This window comes from Microtus oregoni, unplaced genomic scaffold (genome assembly GCF_018167655.1).
Source record: "Microtus oregoni isolate MIOR12 unplaced genomic scaffold, Mior012 000010F_ref0000083, whole genome shotgun sequence".
In the NCBI taxonomy this organism is placed as follows: Eukaryota; Metazoa; Chordata; class Mammalia; order Rodentia; family Cricetidae; genus Microtus; species Microtus oregoni.
The window spans coordinates 37,354,429-37,380,684 of record NW_024543069.1 but is presented as its reverse complement, the minus strand read 5'-3'; the positions used below and the strand labels follow the sequence as shown (position 1 = coordinate 37,380,684).

Sequence of the window (26,256 nt, the reverse complement as noted above, 5' to 3'; positions counted from 1 at the left end):
GCAAGTGAGGCTTTTCGAGGGTTTGGGGCTAATCTTAGAGGATTTAAGGAGCTCAAGGTCAGCCTCAAAACCCAAGCTGTAGCTCAGTAGGAAGTGTTTGCTGAGCTTGTGAAGTCCAGCACAACAGGAACATGCGCACCTATGATACCTGCACTCAGGAAATACATCCCCTTACTAAACGGCAAGTTTGAGGCCCGACTGAATTACTTGGGACTCTTTCTTTAAAGGGGGAAATGGAGGATAGAGGCCATTTTAAGTGCTACCAATTCCAATCCTGCTTGACCGGTGTGCTTAGCGAGTTCCAGACTGCCCGAGTCTACAGTCTGAGACCTTAGATTTAAAAAGTTAAAAAACAGTTGTTTTTGTTTCCAAAGGACACTTACAGAGCTGTTACACCGAGAACGTGTAAAAGGGATTGCCACCAGAAATCCATGCTTCCCACACCAGTGCTCTTCTCAAAAATGCTGGCAAATTCTTACAGAACATTACAGTAAACCAGAATTGTAGGTCTTAAAACCCTTTCCATTTTTGTACGTAGAATGCTTGTGTGTGTGAGGGCAGGTATTCTCAGTATCTTAGGACAGAAACTTGGTTGATCTTTGCTGCTTATGCCAGCCCACACTTCCTTCCATAAGAGCATGGCCTGCTGGGATCGTAGGCCTGCACTACCACCCCCAGCCTCACTGGGCCTCTGGGGACTGGAACTCAGTCCTCACACTTAAACAGAAAGGTTTTTTTTGTTTTTTTTTGTTTGTTTGTTTGTTTTTTTTGTTTTTTTTTTTTTTTTTGCATTTTCAAGACAGGGTTTCTCTGGAACTAGCTCTGTAGACCAGGCTGGTCTCGAACTCACAGAGATCTGCCTGCCTCTGCCTCCCTAGTGCTGGGATTAAAGGCGTGCGCCATTTTTTTTCTTTTTTAACAAAGTATTTTACCCACTGAATCATCTCTCCAGATCCATACTTTATACTTACACACACACCATCACATATATGTGCTGCTGTCTGTGTGTGTGTGTCTGTATGCTGTGCTTTTTTGTTTGTTTTGTCTGGGTACTGAACCCAGAACTCTTGACATGCTGGGTAAGCTGTCTATCTCTTGAGCTACAATCCAAATCTTTTTCCCAGTCTTTTGTAACAGTAATACTAAGAAGTATGTTAGCTGCAAGGGGTCTGTTTCAGGTGAGTTGCTATATGCATAGAGCACACATTACAGATATAACCCACTTTTTCTTCTCAATGCTTTTATACATAGGCTGTCTACCATCTCGGAATTGTACTCCAGAGTAAGGCAAGGTACTGCTTTGGAATGGAAGCCTCACAAACACGGAGCTAATTTGGGGGAATTGGCGGGCTAACCTGGAGCAGTACTCTTCTTCTGGTGGACTTTTACTTGCACCGTCATCGCCCTGCTGGAAAAGAAACCAAACTCACAGTGTGAAGACTGGCGGGAGAAGAGGGCATTCTATATTTCTCTAAACTCCTCAGCTTAATGTTTTGCATCCAAAGACAAAAGCAAAATGTTAGTTTAGAAAACGACTAGACTTTCTAATTCTTCACAAAATGTTTAAGGACCTCATACACAAAAGAAATTATCCTATAGGACGGAAATAACCAAGACTACGGAGCAACAGGACCTGAAGTTTAAGGACGTGATTCGCTGCTAGTTCAGGCCAGCCAAGTGCAGCTAGAGCTGCGGGACAGACACGTGACTTGAATAAAAAAGACCGAGGTTGGGCGTGAAGCCAACAGCACGGTTCGGCTGCCACCTGACTCATTTCCCACTCCGGCCATGAGCACACACCTTGGCCCCATCCCTCTGGGTGCCGGGTGCTAGAGGCCCGCTCTGCAGCAGGACGTATCCGCCGCGGGAGTGGGGGTTGTAGGAGCCGAGCTCTAGGTGTACTTCCTACAGCTCAGGGAAGCCACCGAACACGGACCAGCTCCGTTACTGTGCTTGCGGCGCTGTCCGGGCCTGGCCCCAGCCCCTGATACTCCGCGGCTGACAGAGACGAACTCTTCGCGGCGGCAGCGGAGTCCGGAGAACTCCAGGCCAACCGCGGCCTCAAGGCGGGTGCGGGGCTGGGCGGCCCGGGGCCGCAAGGTTCTAGGCTGACGCGCTTTGCGCTGGCATTTTTTGTGGTTGAGAACGACGACGCGACGATCTGCTGAGAGGTCTGAACTTTCTGGCCCGCTGAAAGCCAGCGAGAAAAACAGCGGGCGACGCTGAAAGAGCAACACCTACAGCTCCAGTTTTTAGGGTTAGAGGAGGCGCGCGCCGCACGTCTGCCCGTCGGGACGCCCTTAAATACCCGGGTCAGCGCGCGCGCTGATTGGTCGGCGCCCAACTCTCGCCGTGCTTGCACTCTCGCGCTCGTGCTCTCCCCCCCACACAAACACTTTAACCCCACCCCCTTCTCCCCCCACCCCACATCCCCTTTCCCTTTCCCCGCCTCTTTTTTTCCTAGGTGTTCTCTCTCAAAAAATAAAATAAAACTGGGCGGTGGTGGCGCAATCCCAGCCCTGAGGCAGATGGAGTTCTGTGAGTTCGAGGCCAGCCTAGGCTACAAGCGCTAGTGTCAGGACAGGCGCCAAAGCTACACACAGAAAGCCTGTCTCGGAAAAAAATAAAATAAAAATAAATAAATGAACAAATGAAAAAATAAATAAAACGGCCAATTTCCTGCTGTGAGCAAAAGCACACACACACAGGTTTGCGAGAATATCACTGAGACTTGGCTTCTGAAAAACATCAGAGGTTAAGAGCATTGCCTGCTCTTCCAAAGGTCCTGAGTTCAATTCTGGCAACCACATGGTGGCTCACAACCATCTGTAATGAGGTCTGGTGTCCTCTTCTGGCCTGCAGACACAGACAGAATATGTATACATAATAAATTAATATTTTAAAAAATAAAGCATCAGAGGTGATATGAGTGATATTTTCACTAACACCCCTCCCCCCAAACCCAGCCACCCCTGCAGCACATACATACAGTGTTCTGTACTATCTGTATGTTTGCTGGTAAGAAGAGGGCACCAGATCTCATTACAGGTGGCTGTGAGTCACCATGTGGTTGCTGGAAATTGAACTCAGGACCTCTGGAAGAGCAGTCAGTGCTCTTAACCTCTGAGCCATCTCTCCAGCCCCCGCTGGTATGAATCTTTAATCCCAGCACTTGAGAGACAGGCAGGGGAATCTAGGAGTTTGAGGCTAGCCTGTTTTACATAGTTAGGTCCAGAAAGAAAAAGGAACTAGAAGGGTTGTGGGTACAGGCACAAGCCTATAATCCCAGCATTTAGGATGCTGGGGCAGGAGGTCAGCAGTTCAAGGGCAGCGAAAAGTTAAAAATCTCCTTTTTTATTGTTTTGTTTTCAGGATGAGTTACTTGCCGCCCACCCTTTTCAAACCTGAGTTTTGTTTTTCCTCTGCTGTTCTCCACAGGGCAGGGAAGGCTTCTAACCAACTTGGTGTCTACAGATCCACTAGGAGAGCACCACCGTGGACATGGAAGAGTACAGGCAGGGAAAACCTTCCAAGAGCACTGCTAGTGACGGAAAAAGATGAATTTTGTTGTTGCTACTTTTGTTTTTGTTTTTTTGTTTGTTTGTTTTTTCGAGACAGGGTTTCTCAATAGCTTTGAAGCCTGTCCTGGAACTAGCTCTTGTAGACCAGGCTGGTCTCAAACTCACAGAGATCCACCTGCCTCTGCCTCCCAGTGCTGGGATTAAAGGTGTGCGCCACCACCCATCCAGCGGAAGACAAAAGATGCATAAATTTGCATGGTGGTTCCTAGCTATAGAATTCAGAACCTAAAAAGGGGTCCCCCAGTAACTATGGTTCAGCAGGTAAAGGCACTTAACACCAAGTCTGATAACCTGAGTTCCATCTCTGGGACCCACGCAGGGTCCTACTAATAAGTAAACAAACAAATAAACATGTTAGAAACAAACAAATGACAAAAAAAAAAAACAACAGGAGGCTTGCAAGAGATCTGCTCAGGCCCTGCTTGCAGAGCTCTCTCTAGCAGCTAGCTACACCATATACAAAGACCAGTGGGGAACATAGAAATTGTTCATCCTTGAAGTGAACCCAGAGTCTTGTGTCCCTTCCAGCTCCCTGTGGTACCCATGCGTGACTGTGTTTGTCAAGGTACACAGCCTTGGGGGCTTAGGAACTAACCAAGGGGACCAGATTGACCTTGAATTTGCTTCAATCCACCAGCCTTAGATTCCACTGACAAGCAACTGGGTAAACCACCACACCCAGCTTCTAAGACATTTAAATTCCAACCATTTCTTAAACCCGATCCCGAGCCAAACCTCTCAGTGCCTTCCTTAAGCATGGGTTTGTATTGGACCCTGTGATCATTTTACGGTTAAGTACACTAAATCTACCCTCTGCTAGAATGGAAATTTAGCGTTGAGTGCTATATTTCTTACTAGACTTGTAGGCTTTGGTTTGCTTTGCTTTTGATGGTTTCTGTATGTTATGGGGAGTGGAAGAAGCCCCTGGTTGAGTGAAGTTGAGTGAATGTGACCTTTGACAGGTTACAACCTGTGACAAAGACCTGTGGATGGCCAAGGTCTCAGACCCATGGAAGGCCAAGGTCTCAGTCAGATCTGTGGTAAATTGGCAAAGCCATTTTCCCATCTGAGCCTGTCACATTCTGATTTTGATCCAAGTAGAAGTGTTTATAGAAGTAAAATCCAACTTATATTTGAAAATTAATTGTTGGACCTAAGCCCAACACAAAAATAATTCTAATGAACTCAATACACAATAGCTAAACACAATAGCTAAACCCAAACTGGGATTAGATACCTACTAATTAGACTTAAACCTTAATAACTCACTAACAAAATTATTTGCCAGAGAACTACTAGCTACAGTTTAAAACTCAAAGGACTTGGCAGTACCATCTAGATCCATCTTGAAGAGCCTGTTCTATAACCAATAAAGTCCATTATACCTCATCATCCCATGCTAATTCAGCCTATATAGCACCATCTTCAGCAAACCCTAAAAAGTAGCAATCATAAGCAAAAGAATGACCATAAAATCATTAGGTTAAGGTGTAGCCTGTAATATGGGAAGCAATGGGCTGTGTTCTCTTAACAAGAGCACCCACATTTCCCTTTATGAAACTGAAAGGATCCAGGAGGAGTTAGTAGTAAATGAAGAAAATAGCTATCTGACTAGAGCAATGGAGTATGCACACACCACCTGTCACCCTCCTCAAATGAGATACATGATGCCTGATATATAATCACCCATCAATCAAACTATGAGAGGAGATAAATCATAAGGCAAGCATACTGGAAAGTGTGCTTGGAATAATCACAGTGTCGCTTAACCTCAATAGAGCATCTGTTCTACACCCAGAGGAATCCTCTTCTTCCTGGATGTTTACAGCCTGAGGCTACTCCCATGCAGAGAACTTCTGGACACAGAGACCAACTCACCCCTCCACCTATGTGGCACCCAAGAACACTCTGAGGTTCTGAGTTGACTACCGGTTCCATTCCACTGGGCGAGCACATCTCTACTGACCCAGCTTTTCTGTATGTCTCTCTGGTTGTCTGTCCTTCTTCCAGTCCCTCACTGCCCCTTGTCAGGGTTCCAAGAACCAAACTTTGAGGGAACAGTAGTATGTTGTCCAGGCTAGCCCTGAACATTTAGGTTTAATGAGCCTCCTTAAGTAATAGCCTTAAAGACAGGAAACTCCTGGGTTAGCACTATTGCATTGAATGAGCCCATATTAAATACCTCGAATTATGCATCAGTATTTCTACTGTTGTCTCAGCTATAGGTCACCTCAGACCCTAATGTCTACCTAATTAGGTGTTTAATCTTTAGGCACCAAGGCTCATCAGCTTTTGTAATTTCTTTTTAATTCCTATTGTTTATCGTCTTGAGTATAAGAATACAGTACTTTTCATCTGAATTAATAACTTTCTGACTGATCACTGAATCTCTTGAAACTTTCCAGTCCAATTTTATTCTCCAAATTAACACTTCACTCATCTGAATAAATTCCCTGACCTCCCGCAGTTAAGTCTTTGCAGTTAAGTCTTTGCTGCTCCCCTCTGCCTTGGAGCATTTAACCATAAAGACTGTGATGAGGCAGGATAGGGTAGAGGTTCCTTCATCTAATATTCTTACTGAGACCATTTCAGATTTAACTAGAATTTGACCTCCTTGACGGAGAATCCTGTGGAGAATTACCCAACTCTATTCTAGGAACCCAAGGTCAAGATGCCCCAACTATCTTATCTTAAGCTTCTGTTGAACTGTTTGCTTGTGCAAACCTCCCCCTCCAGCTAATCACTTTATCTTAGCTTCTTGAACAGAAACCTCTCCACCAGCTAACTCATCTTAGCTTTTGTTGAACTGCTTGCTTGTGCAACACCCCCCCCCCCAGCTAACTGCTTATCTTAGCTTCTGTAGAACTGCTTGCTTACTCAAAACCTCCCCAACAACTACTCATCCTGGGTTTTGCTTTCCTAAACCTCACTCTCAGGACCAAATACCTGAGTGTCATCCCAGCCAGCTGGAACAAAGAATTTCAGTTGGCTGTAAACTATCCGAATGGTCATCTATGCTGGGCTGTAACAAGACTTTCATTTGTTAGCCTTAACTTACCTTCTGGCTAGAACCCTCCTCTTCGTTCTAGTAAATATGCTTTTTCCTTGCCCCTGGTCTGGGTTCTAGTCATGGGCAGGGCATTTTTCCTTGGCCCTCTTCACCCTGCATTACCTTAAACTTCAATAACCTTACATCTTATTCATTGCACATAGAAAATTTTAAGGTAGGTGCAGTGGTCTAGACTTGTGAAGTCAACACTCAGAAGGTGAAGGCAAGAGGAGAATTACTGCAAGTTCAAGACCAGCTGGGGCTACAAGTCTGGCAAGAACTCCCATACCAAGATAGTCTGTCAAAAATAAATAAATGGAACATGTACATTGCTCTCTTTCTGAGAAAAAAAAAATCAAGACTACTGCTTTCCATAAAAGCATTTAACATTTTTTTTTTTTTTTTTTTTTTTTTTTTTTTTTTTTTGCTTTTTCGAGACAGGGTTTCTCTGTAGCTTTGGAGCCTGTCCTGGAACTAGCTCTATAGACCAGGCTGGTCTCAAACTCACAGAGATCCACCTGCCTCTGCCTCCTGAGTGCTGGGATTAAAGGCGTGCGCCACCATCGCCCAGCCATTTAACTTATTTTTATGGGCAATTAATACCTCTTAGGTCTCAGGGAGTCCATATGTCTAGAAAGGAATTCAAGTTGGACTATAGAAGGATTTTTGGTAGTTAGACAAAAGTCAGCATTCCTCAGGTACTTGGGATAAATGTTTTCTGTCCCCAAGAGTCATTTCCCCCAGCTACTCATCTTCCTTATTGTGTGAAGTGAGGACGTTTCCTCTCAAAGATGTGGGTGAGGGGAAGGTTGTTACAGTAGACTTATGGGAGAGAACAGTCAGGGTTGTCTGGAAGAGTTCAGAGAAGGGAGAGAAGCAGCGTAGCACACTGGACATGGCCAGCCTACTGAACTGGCCCAGGAGAAAAAGCGTGGGAGAAGAGCAGGAGAGTACAGAGTGAGGGGGCCGAGTGGAAGACCAGGGGAGCTCACGGCCAAAATCACAGGGTTATATAGAAATGAGAAGCCGGGGGAAGGGAAGACCATGACTGGCAACGTTTAAGGTAAGGGACGGATGAGAAGAGCTGAGAGGAGCCAGGGGTACCAAGTGAGCCTGGAGGCCAGCATGCTCGTGGGTATGTTGACAGGCACCAGGGTTCGCCATTCGTCTGGAGTTTTTTTTGGACCTGACACTTAAAAATCTGCAAGAATTGTCCACCCCTGCTCTTTCTCACTCCTTTGCCTCTCTTGTAGACAGCCCTGGCCATGCCCAGTTGGCTTCCCTCTCAGCTTCGGACTTCTCCAGAAGCCTTGGATACTTCCCCCTAACGGAGTGGCCATTTTGGTAGTTTCTTTCCTGTACCCCATATCTCATACAACTGTGACCATTATTATTACAAAATGAAAAAAAAAAAGAATTAAGACACGAAAGAAGGAAGGACATGACTGCTTCTAGGTTCAGTGCCAGAGAAAGTTTATTGTAGGCAAAAGGGAGACATAGCCAGAGGCAGAGACAAATGGGAGCGTCCAGAGTGGTCAGGACCCTGAGCCACGTGTGGAGGGCAAGGGCAAAGAGGGGAACCAGGACCAGCAGCCAGGAGGCCCAAGGAGAGGAGAGGTAACCAAAACGGATTATGTAGGGGAGGGCAGATGGGAGGAGAGAAATTTAGGGTAGGGGTGGGGTATGCCATCCAGGAGGGCCCTGTAACAGGCAGGGATAGAGGAATGCCGGGAGGACCTGGCACTCATTGTCCAGTCTGGTGTGTTAAATAGGCACATTCGCTCTTTGTCCTGGGTTTGAAACCTAACAATTGCACCATTTCCTGCCCTGTTATATTGAGAACCAGGCCCAAAGTCACAGGCCTCTAAATTCCAGCCGCCTGGGAGATTGAAGCCCAGGGATCACAAATTGAAATCCAGCCTGGGCAATGAATGTAACAGGAGATCCTATCTTGAAATACAAAGTTAAAAAGAGGGCTGGGGATATAGGTCAGTGGTAGGGTGCTTAGCACGCATGAGACTCTGAGTCCCAGAACTACCAAAAACATTTTAGGAAAGAAAGTGGCCATCCCAATAACAGAAATGGTTTTTTTTTTGTTCTCCCAGAATTAGAATACCCACAGTGTTTTGTTGTGTACACTCAAAAATGTTTTACTCATCATTTTTCGTCTGCATTTCAGAAGCATCTTTGGTGTACTATATTGGGTCCAACTTCTTCAAATTCTGCAGCAGTGATCCACATGTCTTGGAAGGCAGACAAAGATGCAAGAATAGACCCCCCCATCCACACTGATATTTTCCTCTCTGGGGGAGCGATAACCTGCACAGGGGTATTGGCCGGTGCCATCTTTGCCACATCCTTAATCAGTCGCTTGTCTAAACCAGGGAAAGTGGTGGATCCTCCAGCAAGGATAATATTGGAGAAGAAGGCATTCCTGAGATCTGTGTCGCAATTCATGATGCTGCTGAGACACATCTTATCAATGCCAGGCGCGTCAACATTCAGAAGCCTTGGCGAGAAGAGGGCCTCTGGGCAACGGAAGACCTGGTTATGGAGTTTGATAGTCTTCCCATCAGGCAGTGTGTACATTTTCTCTAGGCCAGGTTCCTTGGCCATTTCCTCCTCATAGTTCATCGCCACATAACAGATATTCTCCTTAATGTCCGAAACAATCTTTCTGTCCCCAGTTCTAAGCAGCATGACACCATCGTCCTTCAACAACATCATGAGGTAGCTGGTGAGGTCGAGTCCCGCCACATCTAGCTGTTTTACACCGTGAGGTAGACAGTAACCCTCAAAGACCGGCACACACTGAGTAATCCCAGCACCTGAATTCAGCACCAGGCCAGTGGTGAAGCCGGCAGCAAAGAGTGCCAACACAGCCTGGACAGACAGATAGAAGGCAGGGACGCCCAGGTTTTCAAAGAACACTTCAGAGATGTGCTGCCGGTCCAGCAGCGGGTTCAGTGCAGGCTCTGTAACCAAGACTGGGCCATCCCTGGGCTTCAGGTTCAGGCTACAGTCATAAATATGCTTCCACATGATCTCCATGTCCCCCCAGGAAGAAATGAGGCCCCGGTCCACCGGATAGCTGGAGGGAGAACAATAAGATACGTAAGGCTTGTGCTTTTGTGGTTGTTGTTAATGATGGTTCTTAGATTTTATATAAATTATATATATGAATTATATAATATAAATATATAATTAATATATAATAGGATTTATATACATAATATGTTATATATTGTATATAAATATATATTATATATATTAAATTTGATCGTTCTTGTTTTGATTCACTGTTACTGCATAGCCCTGGCTAAGCCTAGAATTCAATTTGCAGACCAAGCTGGTCTGGAATTCAGACTCTTGCCTCTGCTTCTGCTGGGATTAAAGGTGTGCTACATAGACCTTTAATATGTGTCCTCTCTGGTCTGTTTCAGCTAATGTGAGTATTGATCAGTATTGCTTTCTGGTCAACAACAGAAGATAAACGCCAGTAAATGGCTACCTTTCTCTACAGGCATTTTGCTTAGCCAGTTTTTTTCCTCTTTGGAGAATGTGACTTCAAAAAGTTGGGAAATTTCCACATTCTGGTAGAGTTGTAAATAGTTCAAGAGACCATGCCAAAGCTATAAATTAAGTCACATTCTTAGGCGGACACATATACATTTGAATACATTTGTGTAAAGAGAACAGAGGTTTTCGTGAGGGGGTTTCTCTCCCTGGTCCTTTCAGGGTGGCTTTAGCTCTGGACTCTCCGCCCTCTCCCACACCCACCCAGGCTGCAGCATCTCCTGGTACCTGATGGACAGGTAGCTCCTGCGCTCCTGAGCTTGGTCACCCACACACAGCTCCAGCGCGCAGTCCACTGCAGTGTTGTGGCCCTTGGCCCGGCCCAGAATGTTCGGGTAAACGAACTGGGGCTCCCGGGTCCCAGCCAGGCCCGCCTTGATCATTCCCGAGCCACTGTCGATCACCACCGGTGGCTGGTAGCCGCTCATGTCGCCGGCGCTGCTGCCTCTGCGGCATAGGGGCCGCCCCTCCCGAAAGGCCAGCGCCCGGAGCCCCGCGTCACAGAAGACCCAGCCACCCGCCGGCCCGTGTGGCCGCTTCTCTGGGCTGAGTCTCACTGCAGCCGCTGGAAACTCGTAACCTGAACACCAGAAAACCAGGCCTCCCTCGCGAAACATACGAAAGCTCACGATTTGCGAGGAACTTTCTAGAAAACTATAACAAGCTATTAAAAAAAATGACTGTCCCAAAGTCCTTGAGTTACCCGGAGTGTTTCTGGGTCAAGGGGAGACCCTTGAAACCGGGGGATGGCCTGGGAATATTGCAGGAACGCTCAACTTCGGGGGGTGCTGGGGTGTGAAACGAATTTATGTCCTGTAGGTATCGTAGATAATGCCACGTCTTTCCTGTAGTTTCTAAAGGTGTACGCAATTAAAAGGGCAGAACGCTTTTGGTTGTTTTGTAAGACATTTTATCAATGCTGGCCAAGATAACTCACTAGAATTCCCCTCTTCAGCCTCTGAGTTCTGGGGTGCTTAGCTTCCCCTCCTTCCCCCATCCTCTTTCCCATTCCTCATTTCTTCTTTCCTTCTTTTCCTCTTCTTTTTCATCTTTTTGGATTCTATCTCTAGGTTCTCTGAAGCGAAGCTAATTTTCATTTCCTGGGGTTGATTTTTAGAAATAAGGACACGTCCGTCAGTTGGTAAGAAAAGAAATTCCTTAGATTATTATGAAGTTCAGTTCAGAAGAAAGTACATTGCGCGGCAAACAGCGTCTTTGGTGTCTGATCTGGCACATCTCTCATCTAGGGGTTTTAAAATTGGCACAAATTAGGACCTTTGGTAAGTATTCGGAAGCAGTATTGGGGAAGAAAATGTGATTTACACGTCCTCCCACCAGAAGCAGGCCGAGGGGAGGGGACCCTGGCAACTGCGCGCCACAGTTTCTCCAGCAGGAGAGCGTAACCTGCCAGAACTGAGTCGAAAACTAAACAAAAGGGCCAGAAACGAGGGTGCCTGGTCTCTAGCGGCAGGAGTTTGCAAACAAGTTCAGACTTTGAAATAGTTTCTTTCAGCACCATTTAGCTAACGATGTGACCCCCCCCCCCTTCCCCACTGAAAATTACATGGATCTTCTAACATTTGCAAAGCGTATATGAGAACATCACATATCAAGAGCCATTCACCAGCCCCGGCCAGCTGGGTTTCCGTAGTGTAGTGGTTATCACGTTCGCCTAACACGCGAAAGGTCCCCGGTTCGAAACCGGGCGGAAACACACTTTTTTTCCCTTCCAGCTATTGCTTGTTGTCTGGGCTTTTCAAAAGCTAGGCTCTCAAAACCATGACGATAAATCCTGCAAGTGGCAACTTGCCACCCGGGGAAATACGCTAAGAAATCTGTTTTTATTCAACTATTTTAATGTTGAAAACAAACACCCCGAGAACACCAAGCAAAAAGTACTGATGAGGTGGCTGTTGATCCACCAGCCAAATAAAACCAACTGTTAGCTCTATCGCCTCTGAACACTTTTGTATTAGCCACTTACTTTTTCCTCTTGAGATTCCGCTTTCCCCTCCATTGCCAAACTGTGTTTTATTCTTAATCTGTATGACAAGTTCACTATATATTTCCGAATTAACCCGTTATCGAAAGGAGCCCGACAAAAGGGTAAAATTAAAAATAAATTTATACTCAGAAATATAAAATAAAGTAGCCTCAAAATTATTCTTACTAACACGTCTATGGTTTTATTCACGAATTCTTACAGAGATGTTATAATGCAAAGATTCCGGTAGGGGAAAAGTCTCAGATTCTCTGAGACTGTCTTTTATAATAAGTCATGGGTAAATTCCGTAAGGTCCAAAAACAACTTTTTAAACAACAAAGTTGTGGTTTTTAAGATTTAAAACGTCCGCAGAGTCTAGGGAGGAATCTACCTGAACACATCAAAACTTGCTGGCACTTTCGTGCAGTGCAGCGATAACTGTGCGCTTCTTCCTTTACTGCAGAAAATCTGAATTTGATGTAAATAATTGTGCTAAAATTGTCCAGGTTCAGATGCTGGAAAACCTTTTTCCGGTAGAAAGCCCACCTTCCTCTCATGTTGCGCATGCCCAGTGCGCCCTGCTGGCTTGCTTGGCTTTGGTGCTTCTCTGTCTTCTGTCTGCAGGTAAGGGCCTCCTGGAAGATGAGCGTCAGCGGGCCGGCTCAAGCAGAACTCTGGGGGTCCCAAGAGCTTTCGGGTATGCAAGAGAGGAAGGAGTGATTGGTCTTGACTCAAGCACATCCCTCCCACCGGCCACGGTCAAGAGCCAGGGTGCACAGCGCCGTCGTCGCCACTGGAGGGGCGCTAATGAAGAGAGGATGACAGGAGAGGAAGAGAACTACAAGTCCCAGCATGCAGTGCGCAGCGCGGCTCCCGCAGAGGCCGGCTGTGCACTCGAGCCGGGGGTCGGCCCAGATGCTGCGGGCTGACCAGGTGAGCGTCTGGCGTAGGATGTGAGTGAGCACTGGAAGTGTGTCCCGGCGGCCGGGCATGCCGGGACGGTAGGCCTCTGAGAACCAGCTCGCCCCCCCTGGCGGACCTCGAGTCCTAGCGCCGGTGCCCACCCCGGACCGCACGTCCGGACGTGACGCCGCAGCGGAGGAGGAAGGGAGAGGCGGGGCGCCGCGGTGACGTCCTCCCAAGATGGCGGCGAGAGAGTGAAGAAACTGTTTCCCTTGGGCGGCTACCGGTGAGTGCCGCCCTCTGCCCGGCCCGCGGCCCTCGCGATCTTGGCCCCCGAGGTCCTGCGTGGCCTGGCGCCTCGGAGGTCGAGCGCGTTTCGGGGTGAAGGAGCTGTCCTGGGAGGGGCAGCGTCCGCGGTGGCCGGAGCTGCAGCCCGTGCCGTGGGAACTCGCGGGAGTGCGAGCTGAGAGGAGGGCAGGGCAGCGGAGGCCCGGGCGGACTGGCTTTGGCTGTCACCCGGCGGCTGCCAGGCTGGCCGCGGGCAGGCGAGGGGTGTGTCCGCCTCTGGGGAGTGGCGGAGCCTTTGACAGCCCTCATCTGGTCGGGGCGTTCCCGCCCCCCTAACACCTGCCTAGCGCCAGGGAGGAACCACCCCGTCCAAGCCTACAGGTTTCAGTGACCAGAAAGCAATGAAAACACCTCGCCTCGCGTTCTTAACCCCGCTGCCTCAAGGAGTCATTCCTCAGTTTATTTGTTTAGGCACCTTCAGGTAAATATTTCTTCTGAGCTTGAAAGTTTGAGGGGTCAACTCTAAAAGTTTAGGATTTTAAGACCTTTTTTTTTACAACTCATGAAATCGACTTTGTTCGCCATCATTCATTGCATTTGCGTCCTAGTTCAGTAAAACAAAGAAAGACAATCACCGCGTGTGTTTGATGAGGCTATGCGGGAGGGGGGCGGAGGCGCTAAGTAAGGGCTCACTCTGTTAGTTTAGCCTTTGACCCTTCTCCCCCCTCCCCTACCTCTGCTTGGGTGGACGTCTCATGAAAGCCGATGCTTATTGACTTCACTGTCTCTTCTTGTCTTTCAGATCAAGGGTAAAATTCTGATACCAAAATGCAGTATTCGCACCACTGTGAGCACCTTTTAGAGAGACTGAACAAACAGCGGGAAGCGGGCTTTCTCTGTGACTGTACCGTAGTGATTGGAGACTTCCAGTTTAAGGCGCACAGGAATGTGCTTGCCTCCTTTAGTGAGTATTTTGGTGCGATCTACAGAAGCACTTCTGAGAACAATGTTTTTCTTGATCAGAGTCAGGTGAAGGCTGACGGATTTCAGAAACTGTTGGAGTTTATATATACAGGAACTTTAAATCTCGACAGGTAAAGTACACGTTTTTGCTCAGTTATGAAAGCTAGGCAGATGGCCTTGAGAGCTCCAGTGCATTCATAGTTTCCCATTCACTGCATACTCATCCTCAGTCTTGATGTGCACCATATATACATGCACGTACATATGTGTTTATATGTGTGTATATGTATATGTGTGTATGTATGTATATAAGTATACATACTATATACAATACTCATACACACACATGACTTCAGTAGCTCTGTTTAGGATGAAAAGATGTTTGATAATCACAAAAAACACACTTTAACATCAAGAGTTCTGTCCAGCGTACTTATTTACTCAAAAAAGAAAAGATCTTTATTTGAATTTTGCAAATGTGAATTTTAAATGGTAGATTCTAAGTGAATTTCAGTTTCCCATTGCTTTTGGGCTTCGTGGTCCTCAGGCCTTCTTCTTATGAGGTGTTTGGAGTAGAGTGTTGAAAGGACTACCTCTGGGCTCACATCCTGGCGCCTTCCATTGCAGCTCTAAATAGCTATGCGCAGAGCGTCCTGACTGTGGTTCTAAACCAGCACTTTGTGCGAAGATGAGGAACAAGAACTCTGTTGCTGTTGTTAACCTACCCAGAGCTTAATCAAGCCAGAGGTTTGCTGTGCTTCTCTTAAGACTCTAAGTATTGGGCTCCAGCGACGCCTCCAGTGGCTGGGTGCCAGCCATGTCAGAATGAGTAGCTGATTTTAAGTCCCCAGCACCAACACGAAAGCATTTTTGTAAGAACAGTGCGCCAGGGTGGGCACAGGTGGTTCTCTGGATCCCACTAGGCAGCCAGCCTGCCTGCCTGCCACGCGGTGTCTGTGAGAGATCCTGTCTCATATGAGAAAGTGAGGAGTAGCGGAGGGAGACAGCTAGTGTCAACTGTGGCCACCGCACACAAACACGCGTGCATCTGCATGTATGCGTGCAGATGAATGCACACGTACTGCTATGCCAGAAGACGCTGCTGTCCCTTGAATAGTAGGTTCTTCAGACTCTCGTTGTGCAGATATACTGTGTCCTATTCAAATTAGACCAACAGTGCTACATTCCTACTTGGTAGAGAGGGCAAAAACAAAGGGAATTCGGTCAAATTACGCATGGTTTCTTACACGGAGCATGAACACGAGTAGAGTACTGATTGGTAGAACAGATTTATAAGTCAGTCATGTGGTACAGGCCTTTAGTTCCAGAGTTTGACATGCAGAGGCAGGCGGATCTCTGTGAGTTCCAGGCCAGCTGGAACTACTAAAAGAAAAAAACATTACAGGCATTGGAATTAGATCTTCCTGGCTGGGTGGTTCTATATCTCCTTTAATAAGCCCTTTCTGGGCCTTAGTCTCCTCGTAGATGTGAGGTGGTCATTACTACTGGTATTGCTTTAGAGGCAAAGTGAAGACTTACTTCAAGCCCTACCTTGCAACAAGCCTTAGTTTACTTTATATTTTATATTCTTTCCTCTTTGCCCTGTTTGCTTCTACATTCCTCAAATGAAGATTAGAAGGAGGAAGAACTGCTTCTGCTGCCTGCTGGAAAGCACTGTTTTTGTACACATTCTTTTCCAGGGCACCTCTGCAGATGTATGCATGTACACAGTTGAGATCCTTTCCTTGTGTCTTGCAGCTTCTTATGAGAATGTACTTTTTTGGTTTTTCGAGACAGGGTTTCTCTGTAGCTTTGGAGCCTGTCCTGGAACTAGCTCCTGTAGACCCTGCTGGCCTCGAACTCACAGAGATCCGCCTGCCTCTGCCTCCCAAGTTCTGGGATTAAAGGCGTGCACCACCTGCACCGGTGAGAGAATGTACTTCTTACTCATGCTAGAACCAAAATGCTGTTTAATTTTTTTTTCTGAAAAGGAAGTATTCATGTTTTAGACTTGTTTTATGGGAATAATCAGCAGTGATAAATTAATCTCCCACAGTTATTTAAAAGTGGTAAATAATTGATTAATTGGATGTTTTGATTGATTGCTTCTGGTTAAAGATTGTAGGAGCTCCCCTCCCCCGACTCAGTTCTCTCACTTTCTGAACCATCTGGCACCTGCCCTCTTCATCCAACAACAGCTAGTTGGTGAGTTTTTCTTACTAGCCATCCTGACCGCCCCCAGGACATCAGGTGATGACTGTTGACCATTCTGTGTGCCTGCTCTGCCTTGTGGGGGCGGAAAGATGCACCTCACCATGCTTTCCAATATGGCTGGCAGGCACATTCCATTCAGTTTAGCTTGGCTGGAGGTCATTCTGCTAAAATCCAGTGTCTGTTCCTAACAATTCAACAATTCTGTCAATGGGTCCCTGGGTTTCTTTTCAGATCAATTTGCCTCCTTCTTGGTGGCAGAGCTTGGGTGACAATCCTTTCTTCCCAATGACCTCCGTATTGACCACCCAAGACCCTGGCTTACCAACCACCATTAGTAATGAGATTGGCTCGAGAAACGCCCACTCAAACCCAACATTACCGGTGCACCGTAGCACTCAAGAGTGGCCCTTATATCTCCTAGATTATCAACAAAAGGAAGCTTTGCAGTCTCTGTGGGTATGGAGAGACTGAAGGAGGCTCCCTTTCACTCTTCTCCCTCCTAGCCTTCCTCTCATTCTGCATGTCTCTACTTTCTTCTACCTCTGTGCGAAGCCCTCTTGCACTTACACCTTCTGTTTCCTGTCTTACATCCTATCGAAACTGCTGCCTCCCACCCAGAAGCCAAACTAAACCTTTGGTCCCACCGATAAGCACACCCCCTTCTATCCTCTCTCTCCTCACAGTCACCTTCTGTCCAGTCCCTTCACCCTTCCCTCTGCCTCTCATCTTGGCCCAGGCTGCTCCTCTTGGTTGGCACCCTCCTCCAACTCAGTTTCAACTCTGGATTCTCCCAGATGTCCTGCTTCTGCCTATTCTCTCCCTTTTATCTACAATAAACCTTCTCTTCCACTATACCTAGGAGCGGTCATGTCCTTTTTTATTTTCATTCAACTGCTCTTGCAGTTGACTCTAGTTAAGTTCACAGCACTCAGGGTGACTCACAACTTTCTGTAAGCTCAGCTCTAGAGAAATTTGATGCTCTCTTCTGTTTCTGTGGGCATCTGCACTCAAATTACACTTTCTCTACACATACACATAATTAACAAAAATATATCTATTAAAAAAAACTTACTGTTTCATGTGTATGGGTGTTTGTTTTAGCCTGTGTGTATGTCTGCATCACTTGCATGTCTGGTGCCCATGGAAACCAGAAGAGGGCGTTTTAATCCCCTGGAACTGGATGAGCCACTATGTGGGTGCTAGGAGTGAAACCCAGGTCCTTTGGAAAAGCAACCAGTGCTCTTAATTGCTGAGCCATCTCTCCAGCCCCCCAAAATGAATGTCTTTCTTTCTCTCTGATAAAAAGGAAGGAAAAGAAGCAACATAGTAGAAAATTAAGTGATCTTAAGAGCTAGATTGCCTTGGTTATTTCTTGGTTCTAACAAGTTACTTAATTTCTTTGGATCTCTTCTTGGTGGGGGTGGGGGAGACAGACAGAGTGGGGGCAGCAAGGGAAGGAGGGAGGGCGGGAGAGAATATGTGTTTGTATTGATTAGGATTGAACCCAGTACTTCTTGTTAAGCTACCCAAGCATTCTCTCCCACTGAACTTCCCCAGGCACAGCCCTTAAGAATTGTTATACATAATTAAATGACCTTCAGTGACTATCCAAAAGATCAAAAGGAGTTTGGAAGCACTGTTGCTTAAAACATATCATAAAAAACACCTTTTTCAAAAAAAGATTTGTGCTGGGCTGTGGTGGTACACTTTAATCCTAGCACTTGGGAGGCAGAGGCAGGCGGATCTCTGTGAGTTCAAGGCCAGCCTGGTCTACTTGAGCTAGTTCCAGGACAGGCTCCAAAAATACAGCAAAACTCTGTCTTCAAACAAACAAACAAAGATTTGTTTTACTAATTTTTTTTTTCATGTGTTTGTGGATGGCCTTGGAAAAGGGCACTGGGCCCTTAGGAGCTTGAGCTACTTGGTGTGGGCACTGAGAACTGAACTGTAGTTCTTAAGAGCAACAAGATCAGTCTTTGAAGAAAAACTCTTTTTTTTTTTTTTTTGGTTTTTCAAGACAGGGTTTCTCTGTGGTTTTGGAGCCTGTCCTGGAACTAGCTCTTGTAGACCAGGCTGGTCTCGAACTCACAGAGATCCACCTGCCTCTGCCTCCCGAGTGCTGGGATTAAAGGCATGTGCCACCACTGCCCGGTGAAGAAAAACTCTTGATTGGTTTTCTTCATCCAGTGTCTTAACTGCGATTATAGGCTTTGGAGTAATTTGTGGAGATTATTGTTTTGGCATTATACAGTTAGTATGTGACCTAATGCTATTAGTTTTTTTTAGAGTTTATTTCACCTTATCTGTTTGGTGATTCATTTGATGGAACAGAAAGCACAAATATACTTTGAGATTTAGTTAAATATATTAAGTGGTAGAGTAAACTTTGTTTTTATTCTATGAAAATATATATAATGAAATGCTTATTGTCAGTGGTGATGCTGTAACATACATATAAAGTACATTTTCTGATATATGTTTGGGACACTTACACTTTTATTTTTACAAATGGAGAATTAACTCAATTATAAAGATTCATGATATATTCTAAAAATTACCACAGTGAGCCATAAGAAAATAATTTCTTGAATAATATTTTCTTATGTAGGGGGGAGACTCAGACACAATATATACCAGAAGTTGATATGTAATAAGTTTAAAAACTTGAATGAATTTTCCCACAGAATAAAATATTTTCACTGGAGGAATAGGTTTTCACATTCACTCATATGGCTCTTCAATGAGTTGAAAATGATTGTCATAAAAGACATTTTAAACAGCCAGGAGAACACTAAATGAGGCAAAAGTACAGCACAGTGGAACTCTCGGGGACAGAGTGTGACTAGGTGGGGGTCAGAGATCAGTGCACAGGCAGGACAGTCTTGGAGATTCCAGACAAGTCAATGCACTGATTATTTTTTATTTTGCTTCAAATTTTATCCTCTCTTAAAAAAGCAGTAACAGTATTGTCATCATTTTATGTTTTCAACTGTAATTGGAGCACTTTTACTGAGTTACAAGGAAGAAAGCAGAAAAGAGGCTATGTTAGTGAACCAAGTGACCCTTGGCACAGTGGCAGGCCGGGAGTTTCCTCAAGGGTGTGCATCTCTGTGTGCTTAGATTAGGTTCAGACGTCACCCTTCAACTTCATTAGCAGTTTTTTTTTTTCTTTCTTTTGAGACAGATTTTCTCTGTGGTTTTGGAGCCTGTCCTGGCACTAGCTCTTGTAGACCAGGCTGGTTTTGAACTAACAGAGATCCGCCTGCCTCTGCCTTCTGATGCTGGGATTAAAGGTGTGTGCCACTGCCGCCGGCCATTAGCAGTTAATATCAACTAAACTCTTTGTTTTTACAACCGAGGAATTTTAAGCCAGCAATGTTGCCTCATCCTGGTTAATTCATAGAATGCTAGACCCAGTGCTAAATATAGCAGTCCCCCTTGTCTTGGACTCCCGGCGGATGATCAATTTGACTGGGATGTTGAACAGTATGGTTTGTCTCTCATACAAAGCTAATGTGATACACTTTCCTGGCAGTAAGCTGAGCTAGAGAGAGGTCAGCACATTCAAAACCTTTGTCCCTCCCAGTTGTAATTCATGGGCCAGCTGCATTGACTATCAGGGAGTGCATTGCAGCTGCAGATTCTCTGGCACTATCAGTGATGCCCGAATTTTAGTCTTCATTAACAAGACCCTTCATGATTCATATCAACAATAAAGTGTGAGAAGCATAGTTAAAAATACCTCACAGAGCAGAAAGGGGAAGTGGGAAGTAGTTTTCACTGGCTCTGTTGCCAGTTCAGAAAACTTGACTGAAATCTGAAGAAGCCTCAGAGGAAATGGGAGGAAGCAATATATTGTCAACAACATTAAAAAAAAAATTAGCAGGGCATGGTATGCATGCCTTTCATCCTAGCACTCCGGAGGCAGAGGGAGGTGAATGCTATGAGTTTGAGGACAGTCTGGTCTATAGTGAGTTTCAGGTTAGTCAAAACTACATAGTGTTACCCTATGTGTGTTTTTGTGAGTGCAGATGTACCCGTGTGTACCACAGAATACATGTGGACATCAGAGGACAATTCTGGGACTAGTTTCTCTTTGTTGCTGAGGCAGGGTCTTGTGTCTGTCTCTGCTGTAGGAGCGCTGAGATGCCAGGTATGCACCATCACATCGGATCTTCCATGGGTTTTTGGGTCGTTGGGCTTGCTCAGCTAATGCTTTTACCTGTGGAGCCAGCTTGCTGACCACCCAACAACCATTTTTCAATTCAAATGTTTTTGTTTTGTTTGTTTTTTGTTTTTTTTAAGCAGTCAGAAAATATAACATTTTGTTATTCATCAACATCTATAAGTAGGCATTCTTTTTATTTTTTTAGTATCTATATAATCAGAGATACCTGTTCAAACATTCTGTCAAATTACATTTTATAAATTTGTTACTTAGTTTAAATCTTTCCAGAATTCTGCTTCATTATTTCTTTAAAAGGCATTCAGGGGGCTGGAGAGATGGCTCAGAGGTTAAGAGCATTTGCCTGCTCTTCCAAAGGTCCTGAGTTCAGTTCCCAGCAACCACATGGTGGCTCACAACCTTCTGTAACGAGGTCTGGTGCCCTCTTCTGGCCTGCAAGCATACACACAGACAGAATATTGTATACATAATAAATAAATAAATATTTTTAAAAAAAGGCATTCAAGTGTATGTGCAGTTGCTTCAGGTTTTCCTTTTGATCAGAATATTGTCATCGAGCCTTGTTTCCTTACAGTTGGAATGTTAAAGAAATTCATCAGGCTGCTGACTATCTCAAAGTAGAAGAGGTAGTCTCTAAATGTAAAATAAAGATGGAAGACTTTGCTTTTATTGCTAGTCCCTCTTCTACAGAAGTATCTAGTATTACTGCAAACATTGAATTGAATCAACAGACCTGTCTTCTAACTCTTCGAGATTATAACAATCGGGAGAAGTCAGAAGTATCCACAGACTTAGTTCAGGCAAATCCTAAACAACGGGTATTGGCAAAGAAATCATCTCAAAGTAAAAAGAAGAAAAAGGCTTTCAATCCACAGAAAGCAGGACAGAATAAAGCAGCGCAATACCCCAGTGATGTTTTAGAGAGTGCGCCTGTGGAGCTGTTCCTAGATACAGGTAAGTTGTCCTCACCTGTAGACGAACAAGTCATCCAGGGAAATGATAATTCAGAACTCGAGTTGACCTCAGTTGTGGAAAATACTTTTCCAGCACAAGATATTGTGCAAACTGTTACAGTCAAACGGAAACGCGGCAAGTCACAGTCACACTGTGCTCTGAAAGAACACTCCATGTCTAATATAGCCAGTGTAAAGAGTCCCTATGAACTGGAGAACACTGGCGAAGAGCTGGATCAGCGGTATTCCAAGGCCAAGCCAATGTGTAACACGTGCGGGAAGGTGTTTTCAGAAGCCAGCAGCTTGAGAAGGCACATGAGAATACATAAAGGAGTCAAACCCTACGTCTGCCACTTGTGTGGAAAGGCTTTTACCCAGTGTAACCAGCTGAAAACACACGTAAGAACTCATACAGGTGAGACTGCTTTGTTTTCCTGCTCTGCGATGGCTTGTGTTGTTTTGGTTTATGCTCTGTTTGGTACTAGGGACTGAGCCCAAGGCCTCCACTGAGCACACCCTGTGCTACTAAGTTGCACCTCCATCCAGTAGAGATATTAGCATACAGCATTGATGGCCTTTCCACAAAATTGGCCATGTTCTTTTATTTGTAAAATGTTTTAGCATTAGACTCTTAAAATCTTATTCGTAATTGTAATCAAGTATTAACAGCTTGTTGTTATAAGTTCTAGTGCATCAGGTTCTTGCACCATTTTCTCTTATAAGCATAAACTTGGTCCTAACCCCAGGCCCTAGCTGGATATGGAACCTAGGGCCTTGAACATGCTGTGCAGGTACTCCACCACTAAGCTATAGCGCTTCACCCTTCCATAGATGGCTTTTTTATTTGAGACAGTGTCTTGCTAAGTTGTTCAAGATGGCCTTGAACTTACCTTGTCAGTCTTGGATTTGCAGTGCCTCTGCATCCACTTCCAGAGTAGTTAGGATTTTAGAGCTGTGCCATTAGGCCTGGCTTGCTTCTAGCTTTTAAAGTATTTAACAGAGACAATATCAAAACTCAGTCCAATATTTACATATTACCAATACTTCTTTTTACTTGCTCCTAGACTTGATTGGTTTTTGAACATCGTTCTCTATCAGCTTCTCTGTTTATCTGTTTTATATGGCCTGCTGGCAAAGTGTGAGCATCCATTAGTACACATTATGTTTTATACATTTTTCTTGCCTTTCACTGTTATGATGAAATTTCTTTCCTACTAGTTAGTGTTTTCAGTAGTCTGGAAGGACATCCCATTTGCTTTTGTTACTTAGCAGTTACCATTTTCTTTAAGACAAAAACCAGTACTGTTAGTGCTCTTAAAGCCTTCAAAGTTTATAACTTTAGCAAGTTAAACAGGATTTTTTTTCCTTCCTAATACAAATGTTATTGTTCTTTCAGGGGAAAGGCCATACAAATGTGAACTGTGCGATAAAGGATTTGCTCAGAAATGCCAGCTGGTCTTCCACAGTCGCATGCATCATGGTGAGGAAAAACCCTATAAATGTGATGTGTGCAATTTACAGTTTGCAACTTCTAGCAATCTCAAGATTCATGCAAGGTAAAAAAAACCAAAAAACTCCGAGTTGTTTGATCTTTAAGTAAGTTAATTAGTTAATTATTGTAATTTAATGAGTACTTTTTTTTTGTTTTTTGAGATGAAGTTTCTCTGTGTAACAGCCCTGGCTGTCCTGGAACTCCCTCTGTAGACCAGGCTGGCCTCGAACTCAAGGAGATCCACCTGCTTCTGCCTCCCGAGTGCTGTTATTAAAGGTGTGTGCCACCACTGCCTGGCTTGGGTGGGCTTTGTTGTTGTTGTTTTTTGGGTTTTTTTTTTTTTTTGGATGAGTACATTTTTTTATGAGTGCCCAGAGCAAATCTCATGTTACACCATGCTGCTGATTTTATGCTTGCCCTACCGAGATTTCACCTTGCTTTCATCTTCCTTGCATTTCCTCATTCCTCTCTTTTGGAATGGGAGTTGTGCTGTAGAATGTGTGCAAGCTGTGTTTTCATTTTTACAAGTGCTCACAACTCAGTTGCCCCAATCTCTAAGACTGTAGACCTGGACTTCTGAGAGATTCTCTGACTCTTAGAGATAGATGAATGCATTCTCATGGGGGTGGGCTTGAACATTTAGGGCTGGACGTAGAATTTAGTTTGGATCTGAAATACCTCCCGGATTCTCATTTCTGGAAGGTGTAGTTCCAGTACAACGTTCAGGGATGATTTTTGGGGAAGTGGCTCTGACTTAATCAGAGATTTAGGGGTGACATTTTAGGTGTTAAGACCTAGTTAAATACTGAGTCCTGAGCCTCTGGGGATTGTGTTTTGCCTCGCCCACCCCCACAACCTCTTCCTCTGCTTTTTCCTGGTTGCTGTGATAGCTCCACCATGATCTCTCAAGGGACTGTGGCTACAGTAGACTCTGAATGCCTCTGTATGTAGGCAAGGTGCCTAGTACTTTAGTCTCAACGCAAAAGAACTTACATTTTCCCTTTTCACACCCTGTAGCTTTTGATGGGTAAAATTTGACCATTTTTTTCCCTCTTGTTTTTTTTTTTTTTGTTTGTTTGGGTTTTTTTGTTTTGTTTTGTTTTGTTTTTTTGAGACAGGGTCTTGCCGTATAGCCCAGGCTCGTCTCAAAACCCAAATCCTCCTATCTCTCCCTCCTGCAAGCTGAGATTATAAAATATACCATTGGTTGGAATTTTTGTTTGTTTTATTTGTGGTGGTAGAAGTTAAGCTGAGGGTCTCTAACATGCTAGACACCAGCTTTACAGTCTCACTGTTCAGGTGTGTTCTTTTTTGGGCCCTGCTTATCTGCACTTCTTTTCTAGCCAAACCTCCAAGTTTTTCAAAAAGTCCCACTTTGCCTTTACTTGGAGTAAATATGGCTAAAAGTCACCCATGACATGACGCCTTTGTACTGTGCAGCCTTGAAATTTCTTCCAATGGAATAGTTAAGTCTTTTTTTTCTGTATAATTTTTTATTAATATTTATTGAGCTCTACATTTTTCTCTGCTCCCCTCCCTGCCTCTCCCCCTTCCACCTGCAATCCTTCCCGAAGGTCCCCATGCTCCCAATTTACTCAAGAGATCTTGTCTTTTTCTACTTCTACTTCCCATGTAGATTATATCTATGTAAGTCTCTCTTAGTGTACTTCCTACTTTCTCTTCTTTAAGGTTCAGTGTGGCTGGCTTTATGTTGAGGTCTGTGATCCATTTGGACTTGGATTTCGTGCATGGTGATAGATATGGGTCTATTTTTATTTTTCTACATGTTGATATCCAGTTATGCCAGCACCACTTGTAAATATGCTTTCTTTTTTCCATTTGATATTTTTGCAAAGATCAGGTGTTCAAAGATGTGTGGATTGATATCCGGGTCTTCTATTCGGTTCCATTGGTCCTCCTGTCTGTTCTTATGCCAGTGCCAGGCTGTTTCCAGTACTGTAGCTCTGTAGTAGAGTTTGAAGTCAAGGATTGTTGCCTCCAGAAATAGTTAAGTCTTTAAACCCAGTTCAGAGTCTTTTTTTTTTTTTTTTGGTTTTTCGAGACAGGGTTTCTCTGTGGCTTTGGAGCCTGTCCTGGAACTAGCTCTTGTAGACCAGGCTGGCCTCAAACTCACAGAGATCCGCCTGCCTCTGCCTCCCGAGTGCTGGGATTAAAGGCGTGCGCCACCACCGCCCGGCCCAGTTCAGAGTCTTACAGCATGGCTAAAATGTACACAGGTTATTTGCCAGCGTGCAAAATTGTTCTCAAGTTCAGTTCCCGGCAGCACTGTTTTCTTCTACAACTCATGAACACGGTCTTTGTTGTCATATTCCCTTTGCTGTTTCTCTCTTCCCCCTCCCCTTTCTAAAAATTGTGGTCCAGTTGACCTCAAACTTATTATTTCCACCTCAGCCTCTTGAGTGTTGGAGTTATCAGTATGCTTCCCTCAATCTACTTGTCTACATTTCTGTGAGAATTATGGTCTTCTGAATTTGTATCAGAATGACCCACTAAGCTCTTCTTGTGTCTTCCTAGAACTTCCCTAACCTGTATCTTTAAAGTTTCCCTAATTCCTCCTAAAGTCAATTCTAAAAGCTTCTGGACCACATTGTGAGATACAGTCCCAGTGAACTCATCACTGGGACTGTTGTTTTCTATATACCCAGATGTCTCTGAGACAATGTCTGCGGCAGCTACCCTAAGATGGAAAGATCTCTGTTGGCAGATAGTTCTATTGGCTTCATAACTTCTGGGCCTTAGGTAAAGCAAACCAATATGACAGAGAGGGTGTGGTGGAAGCCACTGCTCATCTTATGGTAGCCAAGAAGCAGAAGCTGAAGAGGGGACTTGGAACAAGATATATCTTTCAAAGATATAATCTCAGTGACCTACTTCTTCTAATGAGGCCCTACCTAATATCACCACAAGCTGGGGACCAAGCCTTTGCACTTGGCCTTTAGGGAGCATTCTAGATTCAACTATTATTAACGCTTGGAGTTAGGGGATTTGTTTTAGTTTAGCTAAAACAAATTGAACATTCAAATGACAGAAGGAAAACGAGATATAT

The 26,256-nt window shown here is 44.8% G+C and overlaps 2 protein-coding genes and 1 non-coding gene across 11 annotated transcripts in view; 2 read left to right on the top strand and 1 right to left on the bottom strand.

Annotated features, from left to right (window-relative positions):
- Positions 1-8,098: 8,098 nt before the first annotated feature.
- Actrt3 (actin related protein T3) lies at positions 8,099-12,783 on the bottom strand. Of its 2 annotated transcripts, none has more exons than XM_041659006.1 (2): positions 12,737-12,783; positions 8,099-9,721 (listed from the first exon to the last, which is right to left on the bottom strand). In XM_041659006.1, exons 1-2 carry the CDS (start codon positions 12,754-12,756, stop codon positions 8,806-8,808), a joined length of 936 nt encoding a protein of 311 aa, XP_041514940.1. In that variant the 5' UTR covers positions 12,757-12,783; the 3' UTR covers positions 8,099-8,805. The 2 variants fall into 2 exon arrangements, with proteins under 2 accessions (XP_041514940.1, XP_041514939.1); XM_041659005.1 differs by lacking the exon at positions 12,737-12,783 and adding an exon at positions 10,435-10,796.
- On the top strand, positions 11,848-11,920 carry Trnav-aac. Its single transcript has one exon. It is a non-coding gene; the product is annotated as a tRNA-Val (tRNA).
- A 485-nt stretch (positions 12,784-13,268) lies between the features above and the next one.
- Positions 13,269-26,256, top strand: part of Mynn (myoneurin) — a 28,854-nt gene continuing 15,866 nt past the window's right edge. For 4 of the 8 annotated variants that reach the window (XR_005974919.1, XR_005974920.1, XM_041659001.1 and 1 more), the window contains exons 1-4: positions 13,269-13,379; positions 14,184-14,475; positions 21,319-22,112; positions 23,094-23,253. Coding sequence is in view for 6 of the 8 variants with exons in the window: in XM_041659001.1 (XP_041514935.1) it covers positions 14,210-14,475; positions 21,319-22,112; positions 23,094-23,253 (1,220 nt within the window). In the remaining 2 variants the exon portion in view is untranslated. Of the gene's footprint in view, positions 13,380-13,753; positions 13,863-14,183; positions 14,476-20,517; positions 20,712-21,318; positions 22,113-23,093; positions 23,254-26,256 lie in introns of those variants that run through there. The other 4 variants (XM_041659002.1, XM_041659000.1, XM_041659003.1 and 1 more) reach the window with 4 other exon arrangements.